The sequence below is a fragment of the Gobio gobio genome (genome assembly GCF_949357685.1).
Source record: "Gobio gobio genome assembly, chromosome: 20".
In the NCBI taxonomy this organism is placed as follows: Eukaryota; Metazoa; Chordata; class Actinopteri; order Cypriniformes; family Gobionidae; genus Gobio; species Gobio gobio.
This window is the reverse complement of record NC_137113.1, coordinates 10,966,249-10,991,045: the sequence shown is the minus strand read 5'-3', so window position 1 is coordinate 10,991,045 and position 24,797 is coordinate 10,966,249. Positions and strand designations below refer to the sequence as shown.

At 40.7% G+C, this 24,797-nt stretch overlaps 1 protein-coding gene across 1 annotated transcript in view; it reads left to right on the top strand.

Moving 5' to 3' along the window:
• The window catches only part of cdh10b (cadherin 10, type 2b (T2-cadherin)), a 70,455-nt gene that overhangs the window by 11,227 nt on the left and 34,431 nt on the right, over positions 1 to 24,797 (top strand). Inside the window, exon 3 of the mRNA XM_079801389.1 lies at positions 22,111 to 22,405. Within this exon, the coding sequence (XP_079657515.1) occupies positions 22,111 to 22,405 (295 nt within the window). The remainder of the gene's footprint in view (positions 1 to 22,110; positions 22,406 to 24,797) is intronic.

The window sequence follows — 24,797 nt, the reverse complement described above, 5'->3', positions numbered from 1 at the left end:
CCATTCGATGTGTTTTCACAAGAAACATCTATATGGTACTGTAATGAAGTTCGTAGATATGGGAAGAAGGAGGTGGGAACCGGCAAACTTTTAAAGACTTTAATAAATAAATAAACACAAAAAAACGACAGCCGCACACACACATATCAAAACGTAAATAAAACATAACGTAAATCCAGACCTGGTCTTCTCTCGTCCTTCACTGGTGTCGCTCGTCCTTATATGCCTCTGGGCTCCCTCATAAGAGGAGTTGAGGCGTGCCTCACAGGTGACGCTCATTCTCAATCACGCACCGGTCTTGCTCGCTCCTCCCACGTCTCTTGCTCACCCACCTTGCCACATACCCCATCACCCCTCCCTCAGGGCCCAATCTCCGCGTCTCCCACATCTGGGGGTATGGACAGATGAGATGAGAGAAACGGGAGACGGAGACACAGAAAGTGACAGGATGAGAGAGTGGAAAGAGGAAACAAAAGAAAAATGTTTTGGGTCTGGTCCCCCGACACACTGCCGCTCGGCCCTCAGCCTGCCGATAGGCTCTTCCTCGCGGTGCCATGCGATGGTACTGGATACTCGGTGGATGGCTTGATCCTCCTTCGCCCCCTGGGGACCAGCGGTGGCTCCTCCTGTTGAGGGCAGCCGGCAGCGAGTCCCTCGTTTCCTGCTCCTCCCCAACATGGCGGACGGCAGCAGGCTCCAGCCCACGGCGAATGCCGGTGACTCCTCCACTTCCTCTAGGACGGCAGCCACCCCACCTCAACCCAGGGGCACGGCAACAAGCTCTCCATCCCACGATCTTCACATGCTCCAGCACCATTGCCTCGGGCAGCCACTCGCGGTCTTCATTCATCCGCACTGCCTGACCTCCTCAGCACCACGATCCCCCTCAGCAGCGAGGGCTCTTCGACAGCATGTCCCCCTATGAACCGGCGAACATTTAAAGACTTAAATAAATAAACATAAAATGAAAGTAAAAGCACAGGCCCTCACAGACGACTGCCACGCACACACATAACAAAAAAAAAAACACAATGTAAATCCAGGCCTGGTCCTCTCTTGTCCTTCACTGGTGTCAATCGTCCTTTTATGCCTCCAGGCTTTCTCATGAGAGAACTCGAGACGCTCATTCTCATTCACGCAACGGTCTTGCTTGCTCCTCCCATGTCTCTCGCTCGCCCCCCTCGCCACAGGTACAACTAAACAATGCAAGCTAGAGTTTCAAGTAGTTCAAATAGTTTTAAAAGTAGTTAGCTACATGACAAAAACTACAGTAAACAACATTAAAACAATATTTTTTTGACAGCTGTGGAAATCTGGGGTGTTTTCAAGTTTAATTGGTGGCATTTCACTCTAGCAGTGGCATAAAGCAATGAGAAAAATATAAATATACAAAAAAATACCACCAATAAAACCAGAAAACACCCATTATACAAATGAGCCATGCATTATTTTACTTATACACACACATCTCTAAAAGCCACTGAATACTTTGCATGCACTGCGACTAGCATGAATGTAAAAGTGAGAGATTCAATATTAGCACTACAGAGCAAGTATACTATAATTTATAATTAATTTAGTCCATGATATGTGAAAACAGCTACTGCCTTGAATTAATATGAAGACGCATCAGGCAGAAATGCAAAATAAACAGGATTAAATAGGCCATTTTCTAAATGCAATTTTGTGATGGCTCAAGCTTAAAACTACTGAAAAATCTTTCACATTTGAACAGCCCTACCAATATATGTGTAAAAGAGAAAACTCACAAACCAGAAACATCCTTCTGGCCATCCACTGGTTATTATGACCGCCCAGGCGTCGTGGCCCTGTTGTGCAGAAAGAAGCTCAGAAGTGCTGAAGCCCGCCATGCATTTTCGCCGCTTTTGTGTCATGAGTTTGATGTGGGGGCAGCGGCTCACATGGCGTGCCATCAGCGCTATTGATGTGAACAAAATCCTATTAACCTTCTCCAAGCCCCATAATGCATTGTGCAAATAAACCCGTTCCCATTTTCCCGGTGAGCTCTCTTCTTCTGTCTACCTAACCCTTTTGATCCTCTTCACGTAAATACTCTGTGCTTTAATAAAACAAAGAAAGAAAGAAAAAAATTGAATGCCATGATTTTGACCATTTTTGCAAGCATTAATAACGAAAAGGCATTGAGCGATGGCTCACATTTGAACGTTTAAATATTTAGCACAGGTTCATTAGGACTTGTCAGGATTATAAACTCATCTGAGCATGGAAAACCACATCATGAAGCGATAGAGGGTAAACTCAACTGTGTGTTATTAAGCTGACAGTTGTAGCACTATTGCAAGTAATTATGTGATATATTACAGCTATTCTAAATATTACATGATAACATAATTTTGGTATGTCAGGGCAATTTTTTACAAGTTAAAAAAGGTCACTTTTGAATAAGTTATCTGTGGATGGGATGGAGGTAATATATAGGCTTAAATTGCATTTTTACCGAACAAGTAAGTACTTCTGAATGCAACGTTGTAGTATAAATGTCTGTAGTATGAATGTAATCTGGATTCGTCATGTTGTCGTTGTCATGTGACCTAACAGCATCAGTTTTGTCGCTTCATTGCCATTCATAAATCCTCTCCCGTAGTCTCATGGGGTATTAAAGTGCCCACTGGATGGGCACTTCAGAATCTTGCCGGAAGTATTAGGTCATCCGGGAAGTTTTTGCCTGCTATTTCTTGGATACTGGATAACACTATTAGTTTCACATAAGGTTTTCACATATAGTAGGGAAGTATATTTTTTATATATCCACTTACTGTACTTCTACTGCATTTGTCCACTTATTGTTTTTATACTTCAGTTTCTTTTTCAGATTTGAACTTGACCTGTCACTCCTTAACTAAAATATTACGACTGTATCAATATCTGACAGCATATATATATATTGTTTAAGTTGTAGTAGTAGTAATATAATAATAATAATAATAATAATAATAATAATAATAATAATAATAATAGTATTATTAATATTATTATAAATCCACTTACTGTACTTCTACTGCAATTGTACTTTTTTATATTTGTTCTTTACTTTAATTTTTATTTTCAGATTTGAACTTTGAGGTTTTGTCACTCAAACTTCTAAAATATTGCGAATGTACCAATATAACACAATAGTTTTTAGTTAAATACTAGTACTAGTAGTAGTAGTAATAATAATAATAAAAATAACAATTATTATTATTATAAATCTGCTTACTGTAATTCTACTGCAATTCTACTTTATATTGTATTTGTTCTTTACTTCTATTTTTATTTTCAGATTTGAACTTGACTTGTCACTCTTTAACTAAAATACATTACGAATGTACCAACATCAATATGTACCAATATCTGTATAACACCACAGTTTTAGTAAAATACTACTTATTCTACTACTACTTCTACTACTACTAGTTTACCTCTTTAACTCACATGAACTACTAGTAGTAGTAGTAATACGTAAATGAATAATTAATGTTAATAAAACATCAGTGACAGCATTAATAGTCAAATGAAACATAATTACAACATTTATTGTTTTCAGCTGTTTAAGTGTTGATGGCTTTTGCACTAATGTAATTCCGGTCTCATTACACGTCTAGCAAGGACCATGATGTAGATTATGCATACTTCAAATTAAAACTCTGAATACTTGGGGGTCGTCTAAAAAAAATGCAAACAATGTACAAAATACAAAAATCTGCTAAGAAGCAGACTGAACGGGTTGGACAAAACCTGATAAATATCTTGCGGATTTTTCCCCCCTACTTTCTGTCACAGCAAAGTCAGGCCTCACAGGAACCTCCAGCTATCTAAGTAGTTGCAGTGCGTGTCCTTATCCACTCAAATGAACCAGCAGAGTCCACAGCCAGCAGAGGAGATTAGAAGAGAGAGAGACCGCTTTGCTGAGTTTGGGTTCATGCGCTTTTCAACTCCTCAGAGAGTCTGCATGCGATGAAATCTGTTGTAAACCTCCACGAGTGACAGGGAAAAAAAGTGTAAAAACTACAGAGCGAACCGCGTGGCCTTATTAACGCCTAACAGCGAAACCTCAAAAAAAAGAGGCGACCGGGGTGGGACGAGACAGCGAGAGGGAGATTGCGCTGCTGTGTTTGTGTGGAGTTAGTCAACTTGAATGTGACTCGGTCCTACTCTGAGTGAGCTCAAGATATACACAAAGAAAGAAAGAAAGAAAGAAAGAAAGAAAGAAAGAAAGAAAGAAAGAAAGAAAGAAAGAAAGAAAGAAAGAAAGAAAGAAAGAAAGAAAGAAAGAAAGAAAGAAAGAAAGGGGGAAAAATACATAATTATTCTGTATCCGTTCTGGGCCCGGGCTCTCATTTTCACAATCTCCTCTCTGCAGTACTAAGCAAGTGTTCACCACCGACCTGACAAGAATTGTCAATGATTTCTCCCGTGCTCGGCTGACAATCCCTCTGTGTGTGTGCAGGGGATTTAATTCCTAAAGCTGCTCCGAGTCAAAGGCTAATTTTGTGCTACGCGAATTAGCAAAGGCAAATGAAAGCAAGGCCGGGATAAATCCACGCTGCCTTTACTTCATATTCAACTGTCAGCTCATTATAATCAAGAACATCCTTCAAAAAAATAATGGAAAAAGCACACTTTGCTTGGAATACTGGCACGCTTCATGTGTTTCTCCATGTTGCCTCTTTGGGGACACGGTCGTATTTTTGACTGGCTGAGATTATTTAGGCAACCTCACGCTGGAGACATATTCCTGCCAATAAACAAAGGGTATCTGTTCAGGATTGCCGGTGCCACAGAGAGCGAAGTGTTGTGCCAAGAAGTGCTCCCAGAGCAAATGAGCAAGTGATCAGTATTCAGTGCCATGCGGCACTCTCCCTGTAGTGCATTTGAAATGAACAGAGGGATTGTGGTTAGGGTTGAATCAGGATCTATGAGGTTGAATCAAATCGCTCATATTTTTCACGAGTCACTGCAAAAGGCCGCCACATGGCTAACAGACACCTTATTCTGAAATGTCTTTTAATTCGTCCCCAGTGGTCCAAAGGTGCTTTGCCTATTTCTTTTTTTTAAATCTTTTTAGCTGTTTTTTTTTTTTTTTTTTTTGGAGCTGGCAGTAATTAGGACACCCCTAGTCTTCCAGCGAGCAGCCAAATGGAAAACATTGGCTACACTGTGGAAACGAAACATCTGGTGTATTGCGATATAGACCTGTTGGCAAATAAATAAATAAATGGGGTTTACAATCAATTAGGCAAGTTACTAAGGTGCCTGCAGCTATAGTAATCGTACATGTGCCGTGTATTCATGATATGCAATGTGTTTTGTCCAAAGCAGTGTAAACAACCAACAGAGCAAACATAAACTTAATGCTTGTGTGAAGCACCGTGTTAATTTAACTCTGCACTGCTAAAGATTATTATACAGTACAGTACAAATATCTAAATATTCTTAAATCACAATACATGTACTTGAGAAGCAAAATACATGAGATATTAAGTCTTGTTTTCCGGAAAAAACAAAAACATTTGTTTGGGAAAAGGGGGTGGAAAAAACATAGAAAACATATTACATAGAATAAAACTTTACTTTAGCTTTCATAATAATGACTGCAGTGTCATCATATCCAATTATACTTTTGAATGGTCGAAGTGAGAACATACATTATTAAAGCATTTACTGTCGCTATTCAAGAATTTTATGAATATTAAGACTATAAAGGCCAAAGTATACTTCACTTTTTACGAATTCGCGAGGGTCAGCGTACAGTGCAGGTTGCACATGCGCATTTAATTTTTGTGCAGTATGTACGTGGGTTGTAACTCGTGGTGAGAGATTGCTCAAAACTGTAGTCAAAATAAGTATACTTTGCAAGGCTCGCCTATGCATAAAAAAAAACCGAAGTATAATTTGCGCACAGTAAGGCAAATCGCCTATAGCTGTGTGACATAGCTTCAAAATTAAGATATTCAAAAACTTTGGGGCACTATTCATTTTGTATCTACAATATTCTAAGGGCACATTTACATGACAGTGATGTACTAAAAATGGAAAAGTTTTTTCTTTGTTCAGATGACAACGTTATCAAAACGATCCCCGTTCACACAGATCCACGAAAACAACTAAAAATGCTGTATTATGCATGCCAGGCCACCAGTCAGCAATGTCACTTAAATGGTTAGTTTACCCAAAAATGAAAATTCTGTCATTAATTACTTACCCTCATGTCGTTCGACACCCGTAAGACCTCCGTTCATCTTCGGAACACAAATGAAGATATTTTAGTTGAAATCCAATGGCTCAGAAAGGCCGCCATTGGCACAATGCACTGTACACTCTCAAGACCCATAAAAGGTACTAAAGACGTCGTTTTACTAAAGAAGTCCATCTCACTACATTGGTTCTACAATAACTTTATGAAGCGACGAGAATAATTTTTGTGAGCAAAAAAAAACGAAATAACAACTTATATAGTGATGACCGATTTCAAAACAATGCATCATGAAGCTTCGAAGCGTTATTAATCAGTGAGTCGAATCATGATTCGGATTGCGTGTCAAACCGCCAAACTGCTGAAATCACGTGACTTTGGCGATCCAAACCGCTGAATCGACTCACTGATTCATAACGCTTCGAAGCTTCAAGATGCCGTGTTTTGAAATCGATCATCACTATATAAGATTAGATTAGATTAGATTCAACTTTATTGTCATTACACAAGTACAAGTACAAGGCAACGAAATGCAGTTTAGGTCTAACCAGAAGTGCAATAGCAGCAAGTGCAGGATATACAACGTTTGAATAAGTGCAGGACATGGATATGTACTGAGTATATATAAATATGTCTATAAATAGAGAGATGGTTATTACTATAAAAAAAATTTACAGGTGAATATGTACAGTGAATAATATACAGATGGTTAATACTATAAACAGAATTTACAGGTGGATATGTACTATGAATATAATATAATATACAGATGGCTATTACTATAAACAGAATTTTACAGATAGAGGTATACAATGATATGTTAGGCTAAAATGAGGAATATGGCAGTGGATTAAGGTAGTGCAATAAATTATGGACAGAAGCTATCCGAAAAAAAGTGTAAAAGTGCAGTGGAAGTGATTGCATATTACAGTTAGAAGTACGGTGCAAAATACAAATGTAAACAGTAGGTACTGTAAATAACAGTCGGCAGTGCAAATGAGCATAATCCAGTTACGGTGTGGTAGTGCAAAATGAATAAGTAAACAGTTGTTACTGTAATAAAGAGTCGGTAATGCAAATAACAAAGTGAAGGTGGATGTGAGGTAGGAGAGTTGTCAGTATATGAGGGGAGTGGATCAGCGGGGGTTTGAGTTCAGTAAGGAGACAGCTCTGGGGAAAAAACTGTTCTTAAGTCTGCTGGTCCTGGTCCGGTGGATCCTGAAACGCCTGCCGGAGGGCAGGAGAGAAAACAGTCTGTGGGCTGGGTGAGAGGAGTCCTTGAGGATGCTGCGAGCTCGATGCAGACAGCGTTTCCTCTGGATGTGTTCGATGGCAGGCAGTGGAGTCCCTGTGATGCGCTGGGCAGTTTTCACCACCCGCTGCAGATCCCCAGGAACTTGAAACTGGAGACACGTTCAACAGCCATTCCATTGATGTGGATGGTGTCGTGTGTGCCTCTTGACTCCTTCCTGAAGTCCACGATGAGCTCCTTCGTTTTGGTGGTGTTGAGGAGCAGGTTATTATCAGCGCACCATGTGGCCAGGTGCTGGATCTCCTCCCTATAGGCAGTCTCATCGTTGTTGCTGATGAGACCAATCACCGTTGTGTCGTCCGCAAACTTGACGATAGAATTAGATCCATACACAGGCTTGCAGTCGGCGGTGAAGAGGGAGTAGAGAAACGGACTTAGCACACAGCCCTGTGGTACACCAGTGTTGAGTGTGATGGATGTGGAGCAGGTGGATCCTGAACGAACATTCTGGGGTCTGTCAGTTAGGAAGTCCAAAATCCAGTTGCACATTGAGGTATTGATGCCCAGGTCTCCAAGTTTGGCTATTAACTTGGTTGGGATGACAGTGTTGAATGCTGAGCTGAAGTCCGAAGCCTCAGAAAAGTCGTTATTTAGGGGTTTTTTTGCGCACAAAAACTATTCTCGTCGCTTTATAAAGTTATTGTAGAACCCCTGTAGTGAGATGGACTTTGAAACGACGTCTTTAGTACCTTTTATGGGTCTTGAGAGTGTACAGTGCATTGTGCCAATGGAGGCCTTTCTGAGGCTTCGGATTTAAACTAAAATATCTTCATTTGTGTTCCGAAGATGAACGGAGGTCTTACGAGTGTCGAACGACATAAGGGTAAGTAATTAATGACAGAATTTTCATTTTTGGGTGAACTAACCCTAATATTGATATACACCGTTAATTCTGAAGTGAATTGCACTTTTCTAGATGTCAGTTTCAAAGTTCTGTCTCGATGCCAGATACATTTTTTTAATCAACCTTGTTGCTGATATAAAGATATTTCAAATGAGTTTGATGTGTTTTGTGGAATGCGGCAACTCAATCTCACAGCAATCGTCCAGATTAGTACAACCTCACTCGTATGTTTTCGTACGATTTGTCTAGACTCCAGTGATGGGTAGGTTTAGGGGCGGGGTTAGGGATGGCGCTACCCAATGAGCTTTTTGAAACATTTTACAAATTCGTACAAGTGAGGTCGTAGCCTGACAAGCCAGACCCACATCAAGATGTTGGGTCTGGGAACACACCATTGGCAGGGCTCAGTCTGAGGGGCGGGATTAACGGTTGTCTTTCAAATTCCCTCTGCACACAATAGGATAGCGCTACAGCCAACCAGAACAACGAAGAAGGCGAAGAGTTGATATATTAAACTTTCGCCGTATCCGGTCAGCAAAACCCCAAACACATCTTCCTTTCTTAAGAATGACTTCAGTGTCGTTCTTTGTTCTTTTCACAAAGAAAAGCTTAACTCCAAGTCTTCCAGAGTCGCCGCCAAAGCTGATTCGAAAGACCCCTGTTCGCCAGCTTCTTTGTTTACAAGTAGCACACGGAACTGCGGCAACTTATGTTAAGCCGCCCACCGACTCTATACACCCTGGCTGCAAATTAGATTTGCTGCCGCTAGGGTGCGTCTAGATTTCTAGGCTAGAGAGGTCGTACAAATTAGAACGGAATACCCAGCACGTAAAATACGTACGAATTAATGTGGGATCGGGTTGTCAGCGCCAACTCGTGGATATAATCCACTCTGTGCTATCGGGCCCTATCATACACCGGGGGCAATGCGATGCTAGGCATGACGCAAGTGTTTTCGCTAGTTTCATCCCAACGCAGTTATAATTTTTCCGCCATGTAAATAGCAATCCGCCATGTAAATAGCAATCCGCCATGGTGCAAGCGCAACTAGCTTTTAAAGGGAATGGGAGATTAGACCCTGATTGGTTTATTGCACATTACGCCCAAAACACACCCATTACTCATTAAGAGACTAGGTCCAACCCTTTTGGACCATGCGCCTGGTGCACCGACCATTTGTTCCGTCGTTAAACTACCAAAAGTGGATTCGGACATGCCCTAAGTGCATCTGCGCTGTGGACTTCAGACCATGAGCTCAGATCGTTAAAATAGGGCCCATCGTTACTCTGGAGCAGAGCAGCAGACTGAGAGCATGCCTGCACACACATACCCAATCTTTTACAGAACAGACTCGAGCCAAAGGCACACGCCTATAGTATAGACTAAATATGTGAATAATCAGATGCTCCTGACGTCACCGTTTTCGTAGATTCATGTTTTTGTTGTATACACAGAGATGATAAAGGTCTCATTTACAAAAACTTGCACTTTGGAACCCGTTTACAAAGGTTCCCCAACTTTAGCTCCCAAAATACTGTTTGCTGTGTAAATGAAACGCAGAAAAAGTTTTCAGTTTTTTAGTTGAAAACTGTGTTGTGTAAGCGGCACCTTAAGATTAAAGTAAACTTTATAGTTCATACGCAATGTATATCGGATACCAATAAAACCCTTAGTCAAATCATAGCCTATTTGAAAGGATTGCTGCTTCCATAGACATTTTATAATTTATGAATGGTTTTTGCTAGTGACTTATCTGTATTGAAGCGTCTCTGGCTCAGCACCAGCCAAAGCGTGAACGCAGATTTAGCAGTTGATAACGTGACGCACACCTATGTGATCGTATGCTTCAAAGGGTTAATTATCAAATGTAAAAAAATATTTTTTTTTTGTCTTTTGGAAGCTGAATTCAAATCCACTTGGTTGAATGTTTTAAATAGGCACTTGGCCCCTCAGTTGGAATGGGCATGACACCTCTGATTTTGCTTCTTAAATAAATGGGTTTTAATTCAAGAATGTTGGTATTGGAAAACAAGACAAAAAAACTAAGAAAATCATGTTTTGTGCAGTGTTATTTACTGTTTGTTGATCTAAACCCTCGGCCCTCACGGGTCCATTTAGCATTTTACAGGTCTGCCTGAGTTTGTTTGCACTGTGCAAGAAGAAACACCCACAGCCCTAGTGGCAACTTTTCAGAGTTTTCAAATGCGTTATATTTGGAATGAAGCATTTTGTGTTAATTACTTAAAAAGCGCTGAGACTGCTTGTAAACACCGTCAATGTTGATTCAGCCTCTCTATTCTCTGCGCAACAAATTTTGCGAATATTTCCTGCTCTCTGACTGCTGGAACTATGCAAAGGCTAAAGACTCACCCGCAGCACTTTATAGAACAAGACAGGTTGTTATGAGACGCATTACGCCTTTGCTAAAGCGGGGCCTAAAACATCTTTCACACATTGCCTTCATTCCTGCAGGGAATTTCAGGCTCAACCACAGTCCACCTCAAATTAATGACCTAATGAAGCCTGTTGTTGTCGTTCAAGCGTGTGTTTACCTCAGAGATTAATGCAATGTTTTATGTATACCCTTTAAGTGCGCATAGACGCTCGCCTGACAAATACCAATTAGCCCTGAGAAGCTGGGGTTTGTATTGGCTTTATGCGGTTGTCTGCTTTCATTGCATGTCTTTGTCTCAGATGTCTTTTTATGGATTTCAAACTCACGTCTGTGTGGGCCATGGCAGCGCTGGAGGATTTCTTCACAATAAAGGACATAGAGAGACTAATTATGGTGCTGTCAAGGGACTTTATACATAGCGGAGATGAAAATGGAATCTACATCTTCATATCGGCTTCTTCTGGTTACAACTAACATGAAAGTCCTTTTCCAGAAAATACTCTTTGGAGGAACACCGTGCTTTATTCTGAAATGAAAGAAAGAGAATTAAATGATGCATCTCATATACAATGTATGATAAGTGCCAGAAGTGTAGCATACATTGACATATATTCCTTAAAGGTCTTCAGACGTTAATTTAAAAACATCAAGGTTGCACAAGGGTAGATTTCAGACTGTAGCCGATTTGATCTGTCATGCTTTTCTGTCTGGTTTAAATGTTAACTCTGCCCTAAACCGTGGCTAATGTTTTAGCATTGAGAGGATGCGCTCATGTAGCTATTCATTTCTGAAACTTTGTATTTCACTATCAACATTTACGAACAACGATTAGAAGTTCAATATCTCTTTTAAGACTAGTGAGTTAGAAACTGTTACTTTATACCTAAAATTTTATAATTTTGAATCCTATGGTGAATCCTATCATGTGTAGACCATCATAGCGGCTACATTAAAGGTACACTTTATAACTTTTGGCCCTCTAGCAGTTGAAAAAACAAAACTACATGCATTTTGCAGAAGAACTTTGTTTTTGGTTGTTCTTCAGCTCTGCACGACTGTGCGGATGAATATGGTCATCCTACTGCTCATAAAACATTCACGACCAGACTTTGAGATATAACCAGTTTAGATGGAAATTTGGAAATTGAAAATGGAGGTAAGAAATGAAATTCACCACTAGCTGAAGACGTTACTAGCTATACCCATTAAAGGGCTAGTTCACCCCAAAATGAAAATTACCCCATGATTTACTCACCCTCAAGCCATCCTAGGTGTATATGACTATATTCTTTCAGATGAAGACTCTGAGTTATATAAAAAAATATCATTGCTCTTCCAAGCTTTATAATGGTAGTGAATGGCTGTCCTGATTTTGAAACCCAAAAAAGTGCATCTATCCATCATAAAAGTAATCTAAAAGGCTCCAGGGGGTTAATAAAGGCCTTCTGAAACAAGAAAAATATCCATATTTCAAACTTTATACACTGAAATAATTAGCTAGATGGAAGACGGCCTACGCAAGTCGCCTTACGCCAAAAGAGTAACCCCTGATGCGGTGTATGATGTGGCATATACACTCTAAAAAAAAAGGTTCTATATGGCACCAAAAATGGTTCTTGGCACCAAAAAGTGGTTCTTCAGAGGTTCTTCACCAGTTCTTTGACTAAGGTGCTATATAGCACCTCTGAAGAACCGCTGAAGAACCACTGAAGGACCAAAATTGGTGCTATATAGCACTAAAAAGGTTCCCCTATGATTGTGAATCAAGAACCATTTTAGATGCCATATAGAAACTTTTTTTTTTTAGAGTGTAGGAGTAGTGTAAGCTTTGCGCCTCTCGTGGTTGAAACAAATAGGGCTGGTTCAACAAACTCACACTCCTCCAATATTTCTCTTTAAAAATTCTCGTTTTAGACTTCTAATTTGTGACCGGTGTTTTGTTTTGCTCTATCCTCTGTGCTTCCGTCAATATGTCATGTGTCAGGTCAAGGGTTACTCTCTCGCCATAAATCGATATGTATTGCCGTCTATCGGTAGCTAGTTATTTTAATTAATAAAGTTTTAAATATGGATATTTTTCTTACACAAACGCATTGCTTTGCTTCAGAAAGCATTTAAGAACCCCCTGGAGCCATATGGATTACTTTTATGATGGATGCACTTTTTTGGACTTCAAAATAAGGACCGCCATTCACTCCCATTATAAAGCTTGGAAGAGCAATTATATTATTTTTGAATACAATTCCGATTGTGTTCGTCTGATAGAAGAATGTCATATACACCTTGGATGGTTTAGGGTGAGTCAATCATCGGATAATATTTGGGTGAACTATCCCTTTAATAGACACGGTACTTCCTTGAAAATAAATTCTAGCACAGCGCTACTGTCACATGGTGTCTTGGTGTTGGTTCATGTTCATTGTTCTTGGTTCATGTTTTAGTTTATCATGTTCTTGCTTTGTTTTAGTGTCTTGTTCACAGTCTTGTCATGCACTTCCTGGTTTTGTCATGTTTCAGTGTCATGTGAATCCCATGCCCTCATGTGATCTTGTGTCTTGTCCTGTCATTGGTTCATTGTCTCATCACTGTTCACAGGTGTCACTTGTCTTGTCATTAGTCTGTGTGTGTATTTTAGCCCTCATGTTTGCCATGTGTCTTTGTCTGTTATTGATGTTGTAACCTGTTGGTGGTGAGTTTTCTAGTCAAGTCTGTTTTGTTTAGTCATGTTTGTCACAGCCAAGTTTTGTTTGTTGTTTTGCCAAGGTTTTGATTTATGTTAAGCTTTATGTTGAATAAAATAACTGCACTTGGGTCCAACAACTTGCCTCCAGTGGATCTATATGTTACAGAATAACAGACCTACAAAATGGACCCAGCAGTTGTATCCTTGCTTCGTCTACGCCAGGGAAACCAAGCCATAGAGAACTATGTGGAGGAGTTTTGTGGACTTTGCTACCAGGTGAACTTTAATGATGTTGCCCTCAAGGGTATTTTCTTAAATGGACTTAATGACCTTTTAAGGTATTTGATGCCAGAGAGCAATTCTCCAGGAACTCTAGCTGGATATATTGACTATGCACTTCAGTTGAGTGGCTCATCTTTTACTGTGGGAACGGTGGATGAGGAGCTCCACGTTCCCACAGTACTCTCCACCCCAGTGAGCCCAGCCCACGTCCATGCTCCAGCCCACGTCCATGCTCCAGCCCACGTCCATGCTCCAGCCCACGTCCATGCTCCAGCCCACGTCCATGCTCCAGCCCACGTCCATGCTCCAGCCCACGTCCATGCTCCAGCCCACGTCCATGCTCCAGCCCACGTCCATGCTCCAGCCCACGTCCATGCTCCAGCCCACGTCCAGGCTCCAGCCCACGTCCAGGCTCCAGCCCACGTCCAGGCTCCAGCCCACGTCCAGGCTCCAGCCCACGTCCAGGCTCCAGCCCACGTCCAGGCTCCAGCCCACGTCCAGGCTCCAGCCCACGTCCCCGTCCAGGCTCCAGCCCACGTCCCCGTCCAGGCTCCAGCCCACGTCCCCGTCCAGGCTCCAGCCCACGGCCCCGTCCAGGCTCCAGCCCACGGCCCCGTCCAGGCTCCAGCCCACGGCCCCGTCCAGGCTCCAGCCCACGGCCCCGTCCAGGCTCCAGCCCACGGCCCCGTCCAGGCTCCAGCCCACGGCCCCGTCCAGGCTCCAGCCCACGGCCCCGTCCAGGCTCCAGCCCACGGCCCCGTCCAGGCTCCAGCCTACGGCCCCGCTGTCCCACCCAAGAAAATTTTGAGGGGGGGCAGGGGGTACATGGAGGCCATGAAGGCCACGCCTCTGTGGGCCCCTGAACCGCCATTACCGCCATGGCCTGATGAACTGCCGTTGCCGCCATGGCCTCCCACGCCTGAGGGTCCAGGTCCGCCCACGCCACAGGGTCCAGGTCCGCCCACGCCACAGGGTCCAGGTCCGCCCACGCCACAGGGTCCAGGTCCGCCCACGCCACAGGGTCCAGGTCCGCCCACGCCACAGGGTCCAGGTCCGCCCACGCTCCCAGGCCCGGCCGTGTCATGTCTGGGTCCGGTGCCCCTGCACGGGCCTGGCCCCCCATCCCTCCCCCAAGACCGCCCCCCAAGACTTTTTGTTAAGACTCTTTGTTAGGTTATTGATGTGTTGGTGTTGTTTGGGCGTCAGGGGCCGCCCATAGAGGGGGGGATCTGTCACATGGTGTCTTGGTGTTGGTTCATGTTCATTGTTCTTGGTTCATGTTTTAGTTTATCATGTTCTTGCTTTGTTTTAGTGTCTTGTTCACAGTCTTGTCATGCACTTCCTGGTTTTGTCATGTTTCAGTGTCATGTGAATCCCATGCCCTCATGTGATCTTGTGTCTTGTCCTGTCATTGGTTCATTGTCTCATCACTGTTCACAGGTGTCACTTGTCTTGTCATTAGTCTGTGTGTGTATTTTAGCCCTCATGTTTGCCATGTGTCTTTGTCTGTTATTGATGTTGTAACCTGTTGGTGGTGAGTTTTCTAGTCAAGTCTGTTTTGTTTAGTCATGTTTGTCACAGCCAAGTTTTGTTTGTTGTTTTGCCAAGGTTTTGATTTATGTTAAGCTTTATGTTGAATAAAATAACTGCACTTGGGTCCAACAACTTGCCTCCAGTGGATCTATATGTTACAGCTACAACAACCATAATGAAATTAGCCTTCACAATAGATAATGCTTTACAACAAACCCTGTTAGAAAGCTCCATATGGCAATTTATATGTTCAATAAAATACCTTACTCACCTGTTGAGTAATAAAAACACACATCTCCGCATCGCTTTTCAAATCCCTCAGTTATCCATCTCCAAAAAGCCAAGCCAATGTTGATCCTTGTTTTATTACGAGCTCTGACGCATTCTCTTTTTGCCAGCACTCTCCTCTCTTTGATGATGTATTGACGCATTATTTAAATGTAGTTTATTTTCAACAACAACAAAAAGAAGTTACATCGTGTATATTTAAAAAAAATAAGAAAGAAAAAACATTCTTTATATTTGACAATTCCATCATAAAAAATAAAAAAAAATGCATCTTGAATGCATTTCTTTCCAAAAATTGGTTCAACCAACATCACACTTGGGTCTAGAGTCGCTGGCTGTAAATATGTTGAAAATAATTAGATCTTATCTCAAGTTATTTATATCTGCTTTGGCTTTCCTGCATGCTGTGTCCCTCACTCGCTCTGTCACTCAGGAGAATGTGGACCCGTGAGATAGAGCGCACAAACATTTCATTAACCACATGCTAATGACTCGCATGCTAATGTTTGCATAGATTACTGGCTTGGAGCTGAAAGCAGAGACGTCCCCCCCCTTCGCTCACTGGGGCTGACAAATTCTGGATTATTTATTTGGACTTTTCCATCGTTCTTGTCGGTGACTGTAAACATCGAGGTTTGTCATTATGTCACAGAGGTTTGATTTACACCAGCTTTATAGATGTCAAGTCCAGGACACTTGAAAAAGCATGCAGTGATAAATATTCTTTAATATTTAATATTGCATTGTGGTCACTGGTATGCTCAGTTGTAATATAATCTGTTACACAACCATATATAGTACATGCAACATGTCCACAACCATATATAGTACATGCAACATGTCCACAAAGCCCCAAAACCTCTATCTATCTATCTATCTATCCGTCCGTCCGTATATTTAAGTACAAATGCCTTTTATATCCCTACACTAATAAAGGAAAAACGAAATAGACGTCTGATTTTGTTCACTGACCCACAAACCCCTGGAGTGAGTCACAAATGTATGAAAGCACACTGTGTTTACTAGATGGGGAAATTAAAAAGCATACGGTACTACATCTGCACTCATCTAACATAGCAAGGCAGCTTTTTATTTTAATTTCACTCTTAAAAATAAAGGTTCATCCATTAAACCTTCCCGTTGCACAAAAGATTGTAGTGGGAGAAGGTTATTCATACTTCCTCCCCAAAGAAAGGATCTAGGGGGAACCAGACATTGTTCTTCTATGGCATTGTTTCAAAAACCCATTTTTTTGTTCTTCTTGGCACCTTTATTTTTAAGAGTGCAGTCTAATGAATAAGCTCACAAATAAAAACGTTCAATGTTCAATTGGGCTCTTGAACTGAGCTATTGTTATTTTTGAACATTGAATTGTTAATCAGAATTTAATGTTAAATGGCCAATAGTACATTTTTGACATCATGGAGAAGATTAAATATTCTGCTATAAATGTGGTTTCCAAATCAATACATATTGTAGATTGCATTGCATTGTATTAGTTTGCTTAAAAAAGCAAACGTTTGGGGTCGGTATTATCTGTTAATGTTTTTGAAAGAAGTCTCGTATTCTCACCAAAATATACTGTACAAAATACAGTAAAAACAGTAATATTGTGAAATAGTATTATAATTTAAAATTACTGTTTAGGAATAAATGTATTACTCCAGTCTTCACTCTTCAGTTTCAAATGATCCCTCAGAATCACTCAAATATTCTAATTTGGTGCTCAAGAAAAATGTCTTATTTTGATCAAGTGAAGATGTTTTTCAGGAATCTTTGATGAGGCACGATATTTATTTAAAATATAAATATTTTGTAACAATCTAAGTCTTTGATGACACTTTTAATCAATTTAAAAGTGAAACTTGATCAAATACAGTTTGATATCGAATCTCAAAGGCCAGAACTCAAGCAAAGGATATGAATCATGAGACGTACTAAAGGTTTGCCTCATGAATATTAATCATTTGCATGACTGGGCGGTCTAGAAAGACTACAAAGCAACGTCAGCATGGCCAAATTAATATTCATGAGATTAGCCATCACCATGTCATAACAGTCACTGACTGGACTGCAAATGTAATGTCCATTGCAGTACTTCAGTTGATTCTAAAAAAAGAGAATATTTCATATTTGGTCTTTTCTAGCTTTCCACACAAACCCTCATTAATATGAACCGCATTTTGCCGTACATCTTAAATTGGCTTTTTTTGACTATAATTTAACAACAAACATTGATATTACTTTCTGTCAGCTTTCTAACACTGGAGCCATATGTCTTTTCTAACCACTTGAAGAAGAAAAGTCCAATTATATACATTGTGCATCTGCTAATATAGAACATTTGTCAGGTGTCAAGTACATGCTCTTCAAGATTTATTAGATTTCAGCTGAATACCATTTGAAAAAAGAGTCTTAAACCAGATTTTAATAGCACTACAACAGTGTGTGAAAAAATGTGTTGTATCTACCATCTGGGTCTACACATGTTGACGCTGTCACATGTTGCCAAAACAGTTGTTTTAAACATATTTCAAAGCTGTCTCCAATATATTTAGTTTTTCTTCTTCATGCACTGAGATTTGAAGTGTCATCAACAATTATTGTAATTTAAACTGTGTGTTATGCTGTAAATATGGATAACTGATATGGTCCATGATGCCTGACGTCAACCTATCAGATGACTTTTGTGAGGGAGCGGTGTATGTTTCTCTTCTCTCACTGTGTCAGCGGTGACAGCATAATCCCAGGAGAACCAGAACGATCAATAGAGTGTGAGCCAACTCTGAGAATGGAGTTTACAAAACGAATCAAACTTGTGTCACCTCTAGACTGCCAATTCTGACATACTGTAAGCAAAATCTTTCTGAAAACAGTACAGATGCACTTACATCTAGCATAATAGTTGAAAATGTTCTAAATGTTGTGCTGTGATAAACTATGGTATATCATGTCTATCATATGACTATAAATTACACTAGCCACACTTCATTAAATAGCACAATCATTTTCTGTACCAAATCAGCATATTAGAATGATTTCTGAAGGATCATGTGACACTCAGGACTGAAGTAATGACTGCTGAAAATCCAGGTTTGCCATCACAGGAATTAATTACATTACCGATCAGGCATAACATTATGAAGTGACATGAACAACACTGATTATCTCTTCATCACGGCACCTGTTAGTGGGTGGGATATATTAGGCAGCAAGTTAACATGTCAACCTCAAAGTTGATGTGTTAGAAGGAGGAAAAATGGGCAAGTGTAAGGATTTGAGCAAATTTGACAAGGGCCAAATTGTGATGGCTAGACGACATGGCTAGCATCTCCAAAACTGCAGCTTTTGTTGGGTGTTCCTGGTCTGCAGTGGTCAGTATCTATCAAAAGTGGTCCAAGGAAAGAACAGTGGTGAACCGGCGACAGTGTCATAGGCAGCCAAGGCTCATTGATGCATGTGGGGAGCGAAGGCTGGCACGTGTCGTCCGATCAAGCAGACAAGCTACTGTAGCTCAAATTGCTCAAGAAGTTAATGCTGGTTCTTATAGAAAGGTGTCAGAATACACAGTGCATTGCAGTTTGTTGTGTATGCTGCATAGACGCAGACCAGTCAGGGTGCCCATGCTGACCTCTGTCCTCTGCGGAAAGTGCCAACAGTGGGCACGTGAGCATCAGAACCGGACCACAGAGCAATGGAAGAATGTGGCCTGGTCTGATGAATGACGTTTTCTTTTACATTACGTGGATGGTCGGGTGCATGGCTGGGGAACACATGGCACGAAGATGTACTATGGGAAGAAGGCAAGCTGGTGGAGGCAGTTGATGCTTTGGCCACGTACCACCTACCTAAGCATTGTTACAGAACATGTACACCCTTTCATGGAAGCGGTATTCCCTGGTGTCTGTGGCCTCTTTCAGCAGGATAATGCGCCTTGCAACAAAGCAAAAATGGTTCAGGAATGGTTTGAAGAGCACAACGAGTTTGAAGTGTTGACTTGGCCTCCAAAATTCCCCAGATCTCAATCCAATGAGCATCTGTAGGATGTGCTGAACAAACAAGTCCAATCCATGGAGGCCCCACCTCGCAACTTACAGGAATTAAATGATCTGCTGCTAACATATTGGTACAAGATACCACAGCACACCTTCAGGGGTCTAGTGGAGTCCATGCCTCGATGGGTCAAGGCTGTTTTGGCGGCAAAAGGGGGACCAACACAACAGTAGGTCATAATGTTATGCCTGATTGGTGTATATTAAAATAAAATAAAACAAATTTATTTTAATTTGTAATAATATTTCACAATATCACTGTTTTGATTGTATTTCGATCAAATAAATGCAGCCGTGGGGAACATAAGATTCTTCTTTCAAAAGCATAAAACAATCTCATTCTAAAGGGTACATTTACTAGCCGAAAACTGGTAAAAGGAGATAAAACGGAGAGGGTCATTTATTTCAACATTTTTGGCCATCATATTTTCGTGTTTGTGTTATAATGAAAAATAAAAAAAATACTCAGTAGGTATACACATAAACATGTGTATAATTGACTCATCAGCATGCTGATGGGAATTGAAAAGAACCAATCAGAAAGCCACTGGGGAGGCCAGAAAACTCCAAACGCAACATTGTAATGAAAAAGCTTTTAGTTGAGAAAAAGAGAAAAAATGGTGACATATTCCACACAGAACACATGTTTTTAATATAATGGAGGCTCTACCCCATCATTTACTCATTAAAAAAAAAAAGTGTTGGTAATTTTCCATACAAATAAAAAAAATGGGGAACTTAGCTTTCAATTTTAAAAAGGGCACAAATGCTAAATAAATAAATCATAAATGAAGTCCATTTGACTCACACACTACAATCCAAAACTTCTGAAGTCATATGATTTGATAGTTGTCTGATGAACAATCGTGAAAATCTTGGCATCTTCAATTTGTAAATGAATTGCCAGAATGAGTCAGATCTCCTCATTGAATGAGTAGATTCAGTTCACAATCAAAAGCTCACTGGAAGAGAAACAAAAATATCAGTGAAATTCAGCAAAATCCAGTTTGTTATCCACACAAAGACTTCCGAAGACTTGGAACATAGTGCACAAGTCAAATTGACCACTGTTATAATGCTTTATTAAGTAATTGAATGAAAGAAGACCAATACATTCCTCCTCTTGAGGTCCAGAAAAAAATAACAGCATAATGGTTTGTACTGACATGAGGTTGAGTGTATCTCTGTAAGAGAGGCACATTTGGTTGCATTTGACTTCGCCAGGCTTAATGTAATGAACCTTTAACATTTTTAACAACTGCTATGGGAGGATTTAGCATGGAATAAATAATAAATGCCTTCTTGCAACTGCTGTTTGGAGTAAATATGAAGCAAAATCACATTCACGCAGACTCCCCCCTACAATTGCTTTTGCCAGGACATAGAACTACTAAAGAAAAGATAGCAATTTCTCTGAGCAGCTTGCTAGTGTGCTGTTAATGCAATTGCGTGTGTAATGGATACCAAATTCGGTTTCAGGACGGACAGGAACACTTGTTTCACAATGATGCAACCACCAAATGGAGGTTTTTAATTGTTGTGTGTCAAATTATCTACATCCTGATAACAGTGGTTAGAAAAGCCTCTAAAATCGTTTCCAATTATAGTGTACATTTAGCCGTAAGTGGACAGATTATGAAATTGTTGGGTGCAATGCTCAGAATGTTTTTGGTTCTTCTTTATTTGCTGCTTACAAAAACAAGGGCTGTTTCTTTCAGGCGCTGATTGATCATTTAATAAATATGAAACATTTCAAGGCACCTATGCTGATTGGATATTTTGTCCAGGACTGTATGGCTGGCCTCTTCTGGTAAAATCCTAATCAGGAAAAGAGGAACTGCAATCAAATGGAGAGGGCTGTCAGGCTTCCTCTTGTTGCTAAGAGACAGGTGTAAAATGAAAGTTCTGCTCTGAAGGAGCGTTTTTTGTAATTGTGACTGTTCCGAACAAAAACAGGTCATATCTTTCCTCCACAGTTTGAAGGTACAGGAGTCTATTGACAGTTTTCTGAGATATTCACCAAATGCCGTCAACCACGTCAAACACCGAGCTTTCTATGCAGTAAGTTCTGCGCTCCTGCAGATAATGACTAGATCGCCATTCGGCGCTCTGTGTTTGCTGTTGAAAAGGAAAAGAAGAATTCTGAAACTATTACTGATACAGGAGTGAATGAAATATTTAAGTCGAAATTCCGGAGCTTTACCCACAAAGAAAATTAAACCGAGCGGGCCCTTTGAGCAAATTCACATTCATATTCACATATTCATGACTCATTTAAAAACATTGCTTAAGAAACACATTCTGACTTCAGCCAGAAAGGGCTTAAACTGTGTTTAACAAATGGTTTAATTTCTGTTTCCATTTACACATGGTTTAGGGCCACCGCCTGAACATTTTGCCTTGACAGACTGAGTATATTTGCAAATAATTTGCCAGTCACATGCTAAGAAAACAGATCATTTGTGAACTGTTAATTCCAACAGAACTGTCTTTGCTCTTTTAAGCTTCATTCAGACATGGACACGGAAGACGGAAATGTGAAGTACGTCCTAACCGGAGACGGGGCCGGAACTGTTTTCGAGATTGATGAGAACTCGGGTGATATCCATGCCACCAGGAGGCTTGACAGGGAAGAGAAAGCGATGTACACCCTGAGCGCCAAAGCCGTCAACAAAAGCTCCGGACAGGATCTGGAGAGGGCCTCGGAATTCATCATCAAAATCCATGACATCAATGACAACGAGCCAAAGTTTGCCAAGGACACCTACGTGGCCAGTGTATCAGAGATGTCCAATGTTGGTGAGTTGCTGGCTCAAGGTTTAACCCATAACTTCTTGAAATGCACAGCATTAACACATTTAAAAAAAAATAATTTTACTTTAGTAAATGCAATCCATTTATCAGTACATTATGGAGAAATGTCTGTATCCAAACTGCACATTTATTTATAAATGAAAACCAGAAGCTGTCCATACATTGATGCCGATACATCTCAGTTGTAAAAGCAATGCTTTTATGCAGATTTTTACATCCAGGTGCAAGTTATTTTCACTACATCATTAAATGTAATCGCGCACTTACTCCCACAAGAATCTTGTTTACGCCTCCATATAAACGTCCAATGCAAAATAAAGTAGCTGTGGATGCTTTTTAAAAAGCAGGCTTAAAAACAAAAGATTTCAGTAGGATAATTTGAAATGATTATGTGTTGACAGTGCAGTCAAAACTGTCTCCAAAATGATGAGAAAAGTGAAATTGCCCAATAAGACTTTGGGTTTTTATGCTAAACGGAACACACTTTCTTTCTGCCACTTAATCAACGCTGATTAAAACTATGACAAACATTGAACTTCACGTGATTTGAGGGAGGATAAAGATCTTACAATATCCCGTCTGAATTCATTCAATTATCAGTGATTTTAAACCCATTAAGAGAGGCAGAGAGAATCAAAGTAAATGAACGGGATGCAGCAGGCTGAAATCAATTACTCTTCACGATGCAACAAATTAACCCGCAGGTTTATCTCAAATGAATCAAAACTCATTTGCAGTTCCGACAAAAACAAGGCAGCCGTTTTTGATTAAAGATTTTGTGCGATGATAAGATCATTGTGGATCTTAATCATTGTGACCCGGCAAATGAATCAAAGATTAATCACTAGGAAATGAAGAAATTATGCTTGAAGTGGTCCTGGTGTACCTATTTGTGTTTGTCAATTCATAAAGCACTGTTTGAGAACGCCTGACACAATGTCTTTGTCAAAGGTTACCAAACAGGAATTAAATATTTTAGCATTTTTACTTTTGCTATTTTTGACACATAATGAACAATTAGAGGATGAGTGGGTTGAAGTGTGTCAGTGGGTAAGCTGTATTGCCCTCTAGAGCACAATCGTTATCATGCCACCATCTATTTAGGGTGATTTCACACTTGCAGTTTAGTTTGAAACGGGACATGGTTCGCATGAAACATTGGCAATGTGAAAGCTGTCATGCGGACCCAGGAGCGCACCGGGGTACTGAACCCGAGACCTAAGGCTTTGTCCGAAATTGCCCCTTACCCTTAAATAGGGCACTATTTGGGGGGGGGGGGCAGCATTTGTAGTGTTGTCCGAAACCATAGTGGACATTATCAAGTGCACTCATTCAATCCCACAATGCACCACAATAACGAGTATACAACCGATGTACGCTCAACGGCTATGATAATACCCACAATGCTGGGCTCCAGATTAACTGTTTTTACTAGAAGCACTGTAGCCCCTAACTGAAACATTTTTAGAAGCACAAGCAGAACATTTAGGGGCACACTTCAAATCAACCTGCAATGCAATTATCACATTTTCCCCGATTTTGATTGCATTACTGACAAATGCCTTGGTAATACATAGATTTAACGTACATAAATTACAATGTACTGTTTTATTCTAAGTTCACAGGGCTCCACACTAACTTTTGAGGGCAGCAGCACCGGAGCCACTAAGTTCTACAGAAAGTATTTGGTAGCACTGGGCTTTGGTGGTGTAGGTGTAGACAGGCCTTGAGTTGAGGTGTAGAGGTGTAGTTAACTTTAATTATTATCATTCATAATGTCTTAATATTAATTAAAAAGCAAAATGAGTGAAGAAATAAATATTAGGGAGTAAAAATAGCTAATAAGCCAATAAGAGCTCCTCTGGAGCCACATACTGGTTATAATGATAATTTTATATCTTTTTTATTTATAATTAAGTGAGAGTTTTCCTACATCTTGAAACCTTTAGTTTTATAATCTAAACCATTTGGTCGCAGTCTGGAGCCCTGCAATAATGCACTGTGAGTGTTGTGAGCCGAAGGAATTCAAGAGGCGCGGCCTTTTTGCGTCCTTGTTAGCGCTCCAGCCTCCCACGCCGGAGACCCCGGTTCGAATCCCACTCGGAGCGGGTCGAGTAGGACTGGTTACATTTGGTTCTGTGACCCGGATGGGAGTGAGGTTTAGGGAGTGAGTGTAACGGACGTAACCCAGTAAAAGCTATGCGTGTAAACCTCACTCCCTTGGCTTCAAGAGGCACGCTAGCAACTGACGTCAGCAGCTGCTCTCTTTAGCGTCCTTGTTAACGCACCCGCCTCCCACACCAGAGACCCCAGTTCTAATCCTGCTCAGAGCGGGTTGAGTAGGACCGATTACATTAGGGATGACAGTGGTGATGAT